At 40.1% G+C, this 13822-nt stretch overlaps 1 protein-coding gene across 1 annotated transcript in view; it reads right to left on the bottom strand.

Moving 5' to 3' along the window:
• The window catches only part of IGHMBP2 (immunoglobulin mu DNA binding protein 2), a 751785-nt gene that overhangs the window by 277600 nt on the left and 460363 nt on the right, over window positions 1–13822 (bottom strand). Inside the window, exon 13 of the mRNA XM_044067302.1 lies at window positions 13505–13628. Coding sequence (XP_043923237.1) covers window positions 13505–13628 — 124 coding nt within the window. The remainder of the gene's footprint in view (window positions 1–13504; window positions 13629–13822) is intronic.

Here is a 13822-nt window from a genome sequence, read left to right as displayed (position 1 = left end):
ATTAAACATGCAGCCGACGCCATTACAACAGTTTTTCTTGCCCCAGATGTCAGGTGCCCCCCCAAATGTGGAGCTAAATATATATATATATATATATATATATATATATATATATATATATATATATATAGTGTGTGTGTGTGTGTGTGTAGAATGAAAAACACAAAACATATACCTCTAAACAAAAGCAAATACACCAAAAAGGCTTTTAAAGATAGTAACAGAAATGAGAGGTATAGTTAGAGAAAATACAGGGGGCTGGAGGGAGGGTAACCAGAACTGCAACAGTGAATACACTCGAACATCTGCATTTATGGTAAGTGTACACAACTGTACTATGTTCTTCATGTTTGACTGTTGCAGTCATTACATTTAGGTAGAATCCCAAAGCTATGGTTGGGAGGAAGGATTTATACAGCATTAGGAGCAGCTATAAGGCCCTGCAGGACAGCAGTGGCAAAGTCTTGCTCTGGATTTAGAGAAGAGAGGTAAATGATAATGTTTGGTGAACATATGAACTGAGCTCCAGGTAGCAGCTTCTAGAATGTCTCTGGTAGGAACCCCTCTGAGAAAGGTTGCAGAAGTAGATGCAGCCCTGGTGGAATGAGATCTGATCCCCCTTGGGGACAGGTTTACCATAGTGCATGTAGCAGAAACGAATACAATGGCTTATCCATTTTGAAATAGTCTGCTTTGAAATAGCCTTTTCCTCTGCCCCTGCAGCAAATGCCACCAGTAATTGTTCAGATTTTCTTAGCGATTTTGTCCTGTTTAAGTAGAATCTTAGTTGTCTGTGTATATCCAATGAATGCAGAATCCACTCATCCTTGTTCTGTGGATTTGGGAAGAAATTTGGCAGATGAATGGTCTGATTAAGGGCCACACTAGATACCACTTTAGACATAAAGGATGGATTGGTCCTGAGAGCCACCATGTAAGGGTAAAAAATAATAAAAGGCTCCACTGCCATAACAGCCTGCAGTTCTGAAATTCTTCTAGCTGAAGTGACTGCTAAAAGAAAAGCTGTTTTCCAAGAGAGAAATTTTAGGTCTGCAGTAGCAGCTGGCTCAAAAGGAGGTAGAGTGAGTTTTTCCAAAACAAAATTGAGGTCCCATGCAGGAGTTTCTGCTCTCCTGGGAGGTCTTAAATTTTTGGCCCCTCTGAGGTACTGCTTTAGCAGAGGATGAGGAAAAGAGGGGAGGCTCTGTGTTGTAATGAGCTGAAATGGCAGAGGCATGGATTTTTATGGAAGAAAAGATAGGCCCTTGTGAAGCATCTCAGTTAAGTATTGCAGGATCTGAGGAACATTGGGCATTGCTGTGCTTATTCCTTGTGCTTTGTTCCAGGCACAGAATCTTTTCCATTTGTCAGCATAAGATTTTCTAGTACTAGGCCTTCTAGCCTCCAAAATGACATCCATCACAGGTTTGCTGAGAGATGTAACTGGTGAAATTACTTGATTAGCCATGCTGCAAGATTCAGAGTTTGGAGCGGAGTGTGCAGAATTTGATTGTTCTGCTGAGACAGTTGGTAAGGTGTCTGAGGCAGGTACCACGGAGGAAGGTGCGACATATTGCGTAGGAGCATGTACCAGTGTTGGCGAGGCCAGTATGGAGCAATCAGAATAATTTTTGTTTTTTTCCTGTCTGACTTTTAGTAAGACCTTGGAGAGCAGAGGCAGGGGGGGAAAGGCATAGACTGATAGGTTTTTCCAACTGAAGGATAGAGCATCCACTTTCCAAGCTTTTTTGTGATGAATTCTTGTGCAGAATTTGCCCAACTGATAGTTTTGGGGTGTAGTAAAAAGATCTATGTCTGGGCTCCCCCATTTGCATGTCAACATGCTGAAGATTTGTGGATCCAGATTTCATTCGTGTGGGTCCATAAGATTTTTGCTTAGTTCGTCTGCAAGAGTATTTTGCTTTCCTGGCAGGAATTGAGCTTGTAGATGTATTTGATAAGATAAGGCCGTGTTCCACAATGCCATGGCTAGTGTGCAAAGGGGGTAGGAATGGGTACCCCCCTGCTTGTTTATGTACCACATGACTGTGGTGTTCTGTCTTTATCAGTAATTGTCCTGGATGAAGATAGTCCTTGAAGGCTGTCAGAGCATTCTGTACAGCTAGCATCTCTTTCTGGTTGATATGTAGGTGCATTTGATTTGGGCTCCATTGGCCCTGAATTCATCTCCCTGCCAGATGCGCCCCCCAAGCATAATCTGATGCATCTGTAGTCAGGGTTTGGGCGGCAGGGGGTGGAATGAAGGGCAGTCCCTTGTTTTGGTGGCAGGCCTCTGCCCACCATAGGAACTCTAGCTGCAGGCAAGAAATGATAGGAATCATTGTTTCCAGACTGTGTAAATGTTGACTCCATAAGCTTTTTAGGTACCACTGAAGTTTACTCATATGCAGTCTTGCATATGGAATTATTAGAATGCAGGAGGCCATGAACCCCAAGGCTTGTAGAATTTGTCTTGCAGATAGCTGGGTTTTTGTGGCCACCTGTTTGAAGTAAGTCATCAATTGAATTTGTTTTTCTGGCGTAACGTACGTCATCTGGGCAGTTGTATTCAAGCTTGCACCCAGGAATGTAATTATTTGAGAGGGTACCAGTTGTGATTTCTTTTCGTTTATGGTGTACCCTAGACAAGTTAGAAGTCTTTTTACAAATACCAGATGTTTAAGAAGAGTGTCCTTGTTTTCTGTCTAAATTAGACAATCGTCCAGGTATGGATAAATTTCAATATTTCTTTGCCTGCAAAATGCAATTACTGGTGCCAGGCACTTTATGAAGATCCTGGGCGCAGTAGATAAGCCAAAGGGCAGTGCAGAGAACTGGTAATGCAAATAGCCTGCTTTGAAGCTGAGGTATCTTCTGCAAGATTCCCTGATTGGGATATGCAGGTAAGCCTCTTTTAAGTCTAGAGTTACCAACCAGGCATCCTTGCCTAGCATAGGTAGTAACTGTTGTAAAGTCGGCATCTTAAATTTTAGAATGTCCAGAAATGTATTTAGAATGGATAAGTCCAGAATTGGACGCCATGATTTGTCTTTTCTGGGTACCAGGAAAAGTCTTGAATAAAAACCTTGTCCCTTTTCCTTTTCTGGTACTGGATGAAGAGCCCCCATATTCATGAGGGACATAACTTGTTTCTGGGCCTCTGCCCACTGATTTGGAGGCAGATCTGGCCATCCGTTTGGGATTGGCAATGTGTGAAAATGAAATCTGTATCCCTGGGATACTATATTTAAAACCCACCTGTCCTGGGTAATCAGTTGCCAGTTTCGTGCATGAAGTGCCAGTCTTCCCCTCAAAGGGGCGGCCAAAAGATAAGTGCTTGGTGATTGCAGTGGAAAGTCATTGAGACTGTTTACCGTAGGAAGGTGCCTTGTTACTCCCAGATTTGGAGATGGAGGCACCCCATTGCTTTGTTCTACAAGCAGTGGCGGCTGGTGACTTCAAATCACAGGGGGGCTGCAGGAGACGCTGAATGGGCGGGGTCAACCATAAAGGGGAGGAGCTATGCACAAAACCACAAAAAAACTAACTTTAATTAAATACGCTGCCCTGGGTGGCAAACCATCATTATGAAAGTCCAATCAAGACAAAAATAAGTGTAGAAGAATAAAAATATTTCAATGCATTGGCTGCATGACAGCTTACTTAATATCTAGATGGAAACAAAAGGTTGTGAGGCATGAAAAAATAAATTACTTTTTAAATACATTACTGGAATGCCAGTCAAAATCAAGTATAAGAAAAACCAGAAGCACTCAACTCAAACCACTTCTCCTTGCACTGCAGTTCTAATTATAATATATTCAGCTTTATTAAAGTACCAAGCAACATGCTGAAAGTAGAAATCTATGTGATGCCCCACTTGTAAAAATGTTTCTTATCCAAAAAAGACCTGCTGCCTGACAACTTGTTTCATGGGGAAAACATGATAAAAGTAAAAATGAAAAGCAAACAAGAAACAAGCTCAAGATACATTGCTTAAAGGATTACTGTACAGGTTATGGACCACACATGATTGGCATTCTGTTTAGTTTACGGGTAAAGCCTGTAGAGATGACTGGAAGTCTCCAACAAGTGTAATGAGCTTTTTAAAATAATGGAATCCTGTCCTTTAATACCCAAGGCTTATACATTATCTAGTCAAGTATTCTCTGCATGGCAACAACAGAAAGGCTTTCAATGTTGGCAATTCTTTAACAGTATGCTTATTAAAGCTTACTTGCATCTTACGATGTCAGACAAGCTTACCTTATGGTCATTAAAGCATTGCTACTTAAACACAGAGCAACAGGCACTTTGAGTAATAAGCATAAATCAACAGTACAAAAATATGACAGAAACCAGACCATTCTGCAAAATCAAGGACAGATGAAAAGCCACTGTAGTACTTATGCAGTGTGTCCTCCCCATCCAAGGTAGATACAACTACTCCTTGCCTTGCTTGGACACATCCAGAGTCACTACATGGGGAGTGGGGTGCAACAAGCATGTCACAATTTGAAATCTCTCTGGCTGACTGTGATGGCCCTGACACATTTGTCATACCTCTCAACTTCAAGAGCAAGAAATCTGGACAAAGCCATACACAGAAGTGGGACAAAGGCACAACAATAAGGACAATTTTTAAATATTGCTCTAATAAACTTAGAAAGATAATAGAATAGGTCTTGCATTAGTATGAATTTTCTGAAGGGTATAAAATCTGAAACTCAAATGTCTGTCATTTTCTAACTTCAGTCTTTAGTGATTTGTCACTAATTTGCCAAAAAACACAATTTTATGAAAAATGGACCAAAAATGTGATGCAAAAATATAAAATAGACACACAATACAGCTTCTACATGTCAAAGAAGGGACACTTTAATATTAGTACTGCTACCTTGAGCAGCTGACAAAATAAAAGAATCTACATGCATTTCAAGTAATCTATAACTTTGATTATTACAGTTATTTCTTAATTGTAAACCCTCCATGTTTTCTTCCAAAATTGCTATTTTGCGGAGGGATTATTAGGGGAAGAGCAACATTTTGAGCCAAAAATTGGGGACAGTTGAGAGGTTGGCTATGCCTAATTCTATAAAGCAATTTATTTGCATGTACCTCTCAACCTGTTAATGCAGTAAATCTGAACAAGGCCAAATATATTGGGGCACATATAAACAGTACTAAAAATTGCTCTTGTATAAATTGAGACAGTTGATAGAACGGCTCTTACTTTAACATGCATTTTTATGAAGGTTATGAAGTCTGAAACTTATTATTTAGTGACTTCTGGCAAATCATTTAGGAATTAAAACTACAAATTTTATGAACAACAAACCAAAAATAAGAAGCAAAAATCTATTCATTCTTTGAAAATCTGGACAGTTGGGAGGTATAGTTCAGCTGGGCCTGTCTGAGTTTGCTGCCCCTGACAAAATAATGGTTGAACTGGAGCCTCTGCAGCCATTCCAATTAACCATTACTTGGCTATTTCACTCCATTTACCATAAACACTAATGTGCATACTGCTTTACTTCAATGATTGGACTTCATTTGAAAGTTTTATTTTGTATTTTACAGCACAAACATTAAGTCATCTGTTAAACAAAGCAATGCAGTCTCACAATGAAAACTTAGCATTAAAACTTCTCTGCCCTTGAAACTCACATTCATTGAAACAGCATTGAAACCCACATTCAAAGAAAATACATTTTGCCAGTGGCAGATAAAGATTAATTTTGGGCTGTTTTGAATCATAGGCCCCTTGCATATGAAACATACATGTGCTCTTTGATACACCTTCCTCATTGTACTAAAAATTATATTCCTTGTACAATACAGTACACTTGTTAGAGGGTGTTTTAAATTTGTTTTGAACATTTTTCCAGTAAGCAATGAAACAAAACATATGCACCCATAATGGCAAAACTGCCCAGTTGAGAACATTTATCATAAAAAGTCTACTCAGACTTCCACAGTCCACCATTATTAGTAAATATACACAATTCTACAGTCCACCATTATTAGTAAATATGCACAATTCCACAGTCCACCATTATTAGTAAATATGCACAATTCTACAGTCCACCATTATCAGTAAATATGCACAATTCTACAGTGCACCTTTATCAGTAAATATGCACAATTCTACAGTCCATATTCAGTGAATTCAGTTCTTGCCATAGCTGTCAACCTTAGCACAAAACCTGGACGAAGCCAATAATGGGGAATACAGTCCCAAAATAGGGACAAATTTAAAATATTCATCTTATAAACTTAGAAAATTGCTAGAAAAAAGGTTGTGCTACTATGTATTCTGAAGAACATGAAGTTTGAAATTCAAATGCCGGTCAATTTTACTGCGGACAGAACAAAACAATTTTCAGCAGAGGCAGGAATTAATACTGCAGACACGTCTTTGTAAAATGGCAGGGCACCAGAGGAAATCCACACAAACACAGGGAGGAGATGCAGACTCCACAGAAACCACCCAACCAAGAATCAAACCAGAAAACCTACAGCTGTGAGGCAACAATACTACCACTGCACCATCAAATCTGCAAGGAATTAAACATTCAGAAACCTGAAGTCTGAAATTCAAATGCCTGTCAATTTTACTGCGGACAGAACAAAACAATTTTCAGCAGAGGCGAGGGATTAATACTGCAGACACGTCTTTGTAAAATGGCAGGGCACCAGAGCAAATCCACACAAATACAGGGAGGAGATGCAGACAGAAGCCACCCCAACCAAGAATCAAACCAGAAAACCTATAGTTGTGAGGTAACAATACTATCACTGCACCATCAATTATACAAGGAATTAAACATTCAGAAACCTGAAGTCTGAAATTCAAATGCCTGTCAATTTTACTCGGACAGAACAAAAACAATTTTCAGCAGAGACGAGGGATTAAAACTGCAGACACATCTTTGTAAAATGGCAGGGCACCAGAGCAAATCCACACAAACACAGGCAGGAGATGCAGACTCCAAACAGAAGCCACCCCAACCAAGAATCAAACCAGAAAACCTATAGCTTTGAGGCAACAATACTACCACCGCACCATCAATTATGCAAGGAATTAAACATTCAGAAACCTGAAGTCTGAAATTCAAATGCCTGTCAATTTTACTGCGGACAGAACAAAACCAATTTTCAGCAGGGATTAAAACTGCAGACACGTCTTTGTAAAATGGCAGGGCACCAGAGCAAATCCACACAAACACATGGAGGAGATGCAGACTCCACACAGAAGCCACCCCAACCAAGAATCAAACCAGAAAACCTATAGCTGTGAGGCAACAATACTACCACTGCACCATCAAATACAAGGAATTAAACATTCAGAAACCCTTAAGTCTGAAATTCAAATGCCTGTCAATTTTATTTAACATTTTTAATCAGGACAGTCTGACTTGGAACAAATAAACAATTTTCAGCAGAGGCCCAGGAAGAAATAATGCAGACATGTCTTTGTAACATGGGAGGACACAAAAGCAAACCCACACAAACACAGGGAGAAGATACAGACCCCACAAAGAAGGAACCCCAGCCAAGAATCAAACCCAAGAACCTGCAGCTGTGAGGCAACAATGCTACTACTACACCATCAAATATCAAGCATTGCAACATTTACAAACCACAGATATTATGAGGAACAGATCAGATCGAATATGAGGCAAAAATCTGAAATTTTTTTACAAATGGTGGTGGGTAGGGAACTCAAGTCTTTAACACCTGCATACAGGGTACAGGGTTCAAGCCTGAGGCATTCCCTACCACACCACCATAAGCACCTGGGGCATTTTCACACACACACACACACACACACACACACACACACACACACACACACACACACACACACACACACACACACACACACACACACACACACACACACACACACACACACACACACACACACACACACACACACACACACACACACACACACACACACACACTCCAGTAAAGCACAAGCACCATACACAAACACTCCAGTAAAGCACAAGCACCATACACAAACACTCCAGTAAAGCACAAGCACCATACACAAACACTCCAGTAAAGCACAAGCACCATACACAAACACTCCAGTAAAGCACAAGCACCATACACAAACACTCCAGTAAAGTACAAGCACCATACACAAACACTCCAGTAAAGTACAAGCACCATACACAAACTCCAGTAAAGCACAAGCACCATACACACACAAATAAACATTGTAAATTAAAAGCACAAACTCCATACAAATAAACATTGTAAATTAAAGGCACCTTACCTGAATACATCCAGCTAACGTACATCCTTCCAGCAATACTGAAGACCCGAGATCCCAATGCTCCATCCTGACGCCGAGATCCCTAATGCTCTGTCCTGAGTCCCTGCTGCTCCTCTTGCAGTCCGGACGACCCATAATCTGGCGGGTCTGTGCACTGTAAAGTGCACAGGCGTCTCCTTGTGTCCCCTATGGGGACGGCCGGACTGCCTTGAGCATGCATAGACCGACAGTAGTCGGGACTCGGTCTATGCGCATGCGCGAAGTCCGCGAATTTTGAAAAAATAATTTTTTTTTTTCATTTTTCTTTCTTTCTTTTTTTATTTTTGAGGGGGCTGCAGTCCGGCAGCCCTATGCCACGAGCCGCCCCTGTCTACAAGTTCCTTGTGACTGAAACCTGGATCCTTTGGAATGTCTGGGTTTGACCTGAGCGGCTCTGGTGGTTACTGGAAAGGACCAGCTCTTAGTAGGCCAGTGTCTACTGAACCTGGGTGGCTGAACTTGTAGGAAATCTTTTACAGTTTGCATAGATTTAGCTTTATCTTCCATCTTTTTCAAAACTTCTGCCTTATTACCAAATAGACTGTCCTGTTGTAAAGGAGCATCCAACAATTTTGCTTTAACATGGTCAGGCAGATTTTGCTACGTGAACCAAGCATGCCTTCTTATCACAGATCCAGTTACAGCAGCCTTGCAAGAGGCCTCCAAGGAATCAAAACCACATTGCAAAATATGTTTTCCAACTTGTTCAGCTGAATGCAATAAATCCTGAAACTCTATTTTACACACAGTCAGAAATCAACATAATTTTCTGTTCAAGTAAGCCCATGACATGCTGTTGATATTTAAGCATATGAAAGTGACAGTTTAAAGCCCCGATTGCCAAGGTTGCAGACGTGTAAACCTTCTTACCCCATCTATCCAGTGCCCTGGAATCTCTATCAGAAGGGGTAGGATTTTTAGCAGTAGAAGCCTTAACGTCCTTGGGACCCTGAGAAATGGTTTCAGGGTCAGCAGTAGGGTTTTTGAAGAGGAATTTGTGGGAGTCAGGAACCCTGTAATATCTGTCTGGCTTACTAGGAGCCGGAGGCAGGGAGTCAGGAGTCATACTGGATTCTGAGAAAACATCATCAACAATGTCTAGAACAGGAGGTATAGCCAAAGGCCTATGCTGAGGAAGAAGAAGAAGGAAATCCCTAAGTCTCTTTTTAGATTCTGAGAAATCCTGACTCTCCCAGTGAAAGTGTTCCCTTAAGGTATGCAAAGTTTTTCCAAAAGAACAATCCTCAGGAGGAGAAGCAGAAGGGATGGAATCTTCTGCATCAGAGTCTTCATAAGTGGGAATAGGTAATTCCTGATCAGAAGAGGAATCAGAAGAAATAGAAACTTGATCTGAAGATTCATAGTCAGTGTCTTGCCTAGGCCTCTTAGCAGGAGGGGGATGGGTACCCCTGATCAAGGTAATTAAATCCTCAGCCATTTTGATAATTTGTTTTTTAGGCATTGGGGCCTGTACACGTGGCCCAAGTGTCGGTTTTTTAGACATAGAAGTAGATTTTGGCCTCAGTTTTGAAGATGGCGTTGGTTTAATATACAAATCTTTAGGCCTGAAAACACCCTCAGAAGCCGGTGCCTGCTCAGCGGCTCCGGACCCATCTAAGGTAGAGGCATCCGCGGGTTCAATACATAAAGTATCTCACGGCATACCGGACTCCAATTGGGTCTCAGTAGTGGCCTGCGAATCAAAAGTAGCTGGTATCAGGGGCTGCGAAAGCGCCTCACTGAGTACCGGCGAACTGGCGACTGGCTTAGGAAAAGCTTCGTCGTCGGTTTTGGACCTCGAAGGTCTGTCTCTGTCTTTTTCTTTGCATTTTGTAGGAATTCCGGTAGTCAAGATTGCTAACCAATGACATTTCTGGATAATTAAATTTCGAGCCAAAATATTTAGAAGTAAAAATATACCGATGTTTAATAGTGCGTTGATTAACTTTAGCACAAAACCGACAGCAAGGCACATTGTGGTCAGGGCCTAGGCAAGGAATACAGTACAAATGAAAATCCTTATGAGGTATTTGCTTCCCACAAATAATACAATTATTAACTTTTACTGACAATGGTAAGGAGCAAGAAAAAGTTTCCCCAACGAGGTACTTAGCTTTTAGTTGAAGACTTCAGTTCTGAAACTCGAAAATGAAAATTTCAGGAGTCGGCCGACTGGCACTTGCGAAATGCTTCTGCTTCAGGCAACGCGCGGCAAGAAAGACTAATGTAATGGTGTCGGCTGCATGTTTTATACCCCTGACGACCTGACGTCATGGAAGAAGGGACAGCAACCAACGCAGGACCCAAGACTTTGGTAACCATGCCGACTGAGGGCAACCTGCCAGCAGATTACCCAAATGTAATGACTGCAACAGTGAAACATGAAGAACATCTAGAGCAACGCATTTCATTGAGGAGCCAGACCCAGAGACCTCAGAATTGGACTCTAGCTTCTTTACCATTTACCTTTCATGCCCCTGTCTAGGATGTTTATATGAGTCTTTCAGATGGTCTTTGCTCTAAGCTTCCACAGTTAAGAGCAGTAGTGCTGACGTATATACCTGAGCTCACCTCTCCAGTGACTGTGAGTTAAGCAGCAGTGGTATGGTTACCACCTGTCCCACTTTGCGAGGGACAGTCCCTCTTTGGGCAGTTGTGTTCTGCAAAAATATTGTAAGAATGGCAACTGTCCTGAAATATTAGGGCAAAATTATTTCCTATATTTTATGTAATAGTTGCATAAAACAGTTATTCTGTATCTGAAACATCTAAATGTTATAAAAAACAGAATAAGCTACAAGAATAAGGTTTTATTTAGGCAAAAAAGTGAAGTTCTGTCCCTTGTACTGAACGTGGGTATGTTTTGGCCTGCAAAATCTGATGTTTGTACCACAATTGTCCCACTTTGGCCATCTGAAAAGGTAGCAACCCTAGTGGTAGCATCCATCAATGTCATAATTAAACAAAGAAACGGAAAAGCAGCATCTACAGTATTCTCAGATTATGACCTCACATCTGCAGTCCCATTTGGAGAGGCACTAAATGCAAAAGCTTTCCACATGTTGCAGTTCAGCTTACTTTAACTGACTGAAGTTGAGAGAAGCCCATCTGACTGACTCACTGAAGTCACATCTCTGTGAAGTCACACTTCACTAATGTTTCAGCTAAACGAATTATAGCAACGTACATACTTATTAATAAGATGGATACTGTTTATGTATGAAACAAACTGGGGGATGGCCTCACTCACCTCACCTTATTTACATAACAATTCTCATGTTATATAGAAACAGAGAAGGGGGATTTATAATTACTTACTCTTCCCTGAAGTTTTGCAGTTGAAGAGCTATCTACGCAAGTAGGATAGGGGGTTGGGAGCAAAGTCCACTGTTTAGGGGAGTGTAAGAAAAGCAACACTGCACACACACACGCACATATATATATATATATATATATATATATATATATATATATACACACACACATAAGTATTTAAATATAGATATGTATGTAAGATGTATGGGAGAAACAGATATAAATCAGGTAGGTGTCCACCAGCTAAAGCTGAGCTAATTCAAAGATAGGTGTTAAGTCTATCATTACAGCTCATGAGTCAATTTTTTAGTCATGCATGAGTTGTTATAAATTTGATACCTATTCTTGTAAGCACTGCTACAGTTGACTTTTTATGAAGTCACTTTCTGCATCTGATAGCAGACATTACCTTGTAAAAGTTATTTGGTTATTTTATGTACACTGTCATTTTATATGCTGGTTTGGTGTTTGAATGCACAATTACTATATTCATGTTTATTCTGTCATTGGCCCATGTCACGGCCGAAAAGGGTCCTGTGCTGGGTACTCTTACTTGGCCAACAAATAGTTAATCGAATTATGTAATCAATCAATTAAGTGTACATAACTGAATTCTTAATAAAAGCACCATAACAGGGGGTACTCCAAGGAAGTCTAAAGTTTAATGCTTTCTACCCACTTCAGGGTGTATTTGAACTGAAGGTTTCATTGTGCTTGATCTACCAAACACTGTGCTGCAAAAAGTAAGCAAGGAAAAAATGTGACTGTATGAGTTAATATACAAAGACCTCAAGAAAGCTACTAAAATAAATTACTTGAATCATCACTGTAAAAAATGCTGTAGGAGAATCAATGAAAATTTGGCAAGTAAGAGAAAGATCAAATATCTTGAGGTGAGAGAAATAGTCTTCTTTACCTAGTGTACTCATACTAATATGATACTGTAGGAAACAAGGCCTCAAACACAGACTGCTAGTAAGCAAGTTTTTACTGGCACGGGCATCTAGTAGCTAAGTCTACCCAATGCAGCTCCCCGTCTCAAAATAAGATGCGTGCCTTGTTCAATATCACAAAATACTGAGTAAAGATCTCAAAAATAAAACAGACAAAGACACAGACGAACACACACACACACACACACACACACACACACACACGCACACACACATATACATACAGAGAGAAAGACATATATAGGTATATAGATGCACATGCATTCACAGAGGTAACTAATTAGCCACATACACTGTACCCAGAGAAGTTTACATTGTAACTTAGACACAAGGGTCACAGTTCCAAAACTGTAGTATGACTCATTTAGCATCACTTTTAAACATCAGTAATAAATGCTTTGAGACCTAATATTATGCAACAACTAACAACATAAATTAAAAACACAAAGTGTTATAAAGAAGGCACAGTATGTCTAGCTACAAGTCTAGAAGTGAGATAAGCCTCCAACTTTAACAGGAGCATAAAATTAGCACCATGTAGTAGCATTCCAGGTGAAAGTGCTACAGCACATTCTCTGATAAAAGCACATTCTCAAGAGATTTAAGTGTTATGATGAACTGAAACTGCCAGCAGGAGAAATGCTGCTCAAGTTATTTAACTAATCTGTCTAAATTTGATGTTTTAAAGATGAATTTTTACTGGACACCTATGTAACAGAACAGACAACTTTATTAAAAAGTAAACTGTGTATACCTAGGTTTGTGCACATAAATTCATATTTTTAAATGTACCAAAGTACCCATAAAATGTTAATCAAATCTGTGTGAATGCTTGACATTTCAAGCTTACCATAGCATTAATCCAAAATACACAAAGCAAGCTGTGACTAATAAAACAAGCTGTTACCTTTCCTATTTGATCGCACTAATGAAAGCACCACTGCTTCCTTTTCTCTTCCCTGAAAGCCATCCACTGATTTAATTTCCAGTTCAGGGTGTATGTGACAGAGCTGCTGTCTCAGCATGTCAACCTGTAACATCCCAAAATAATAAATTACATTTTATAAAAAATATATACGTATATCTCAAGAACTACTACACGATCTCTGCATACTTAGCAAACCTAGATGTCATTATTCTGGTGAATTCAGTCTTACTGACTAGCTTATTTATGTTATCATGTGTTAATTCTATTCTCCATAATATAAGTTAGAAAGTATAAAAA

This window comes from Protopterus annectens, chromosome 3.part1 (assembly GCF_019279795.1).
Source record: "Protopterus annectens isolate FY-2018-M chromosome 3.part1, PAN1.0, whole genome shotgun sequence".
NCBI classification, from domain to species: domain Eukaryota; kingdom Metazoa; phylum Chordata; order Ceratodontiformes; family Protopteridae; genus Protopterus; species Protopterus annectens.
Note: the sequence above shows the minus strand (reverse complement) of the source record. Positions and strands in the feature narration are given on the sequence as shown.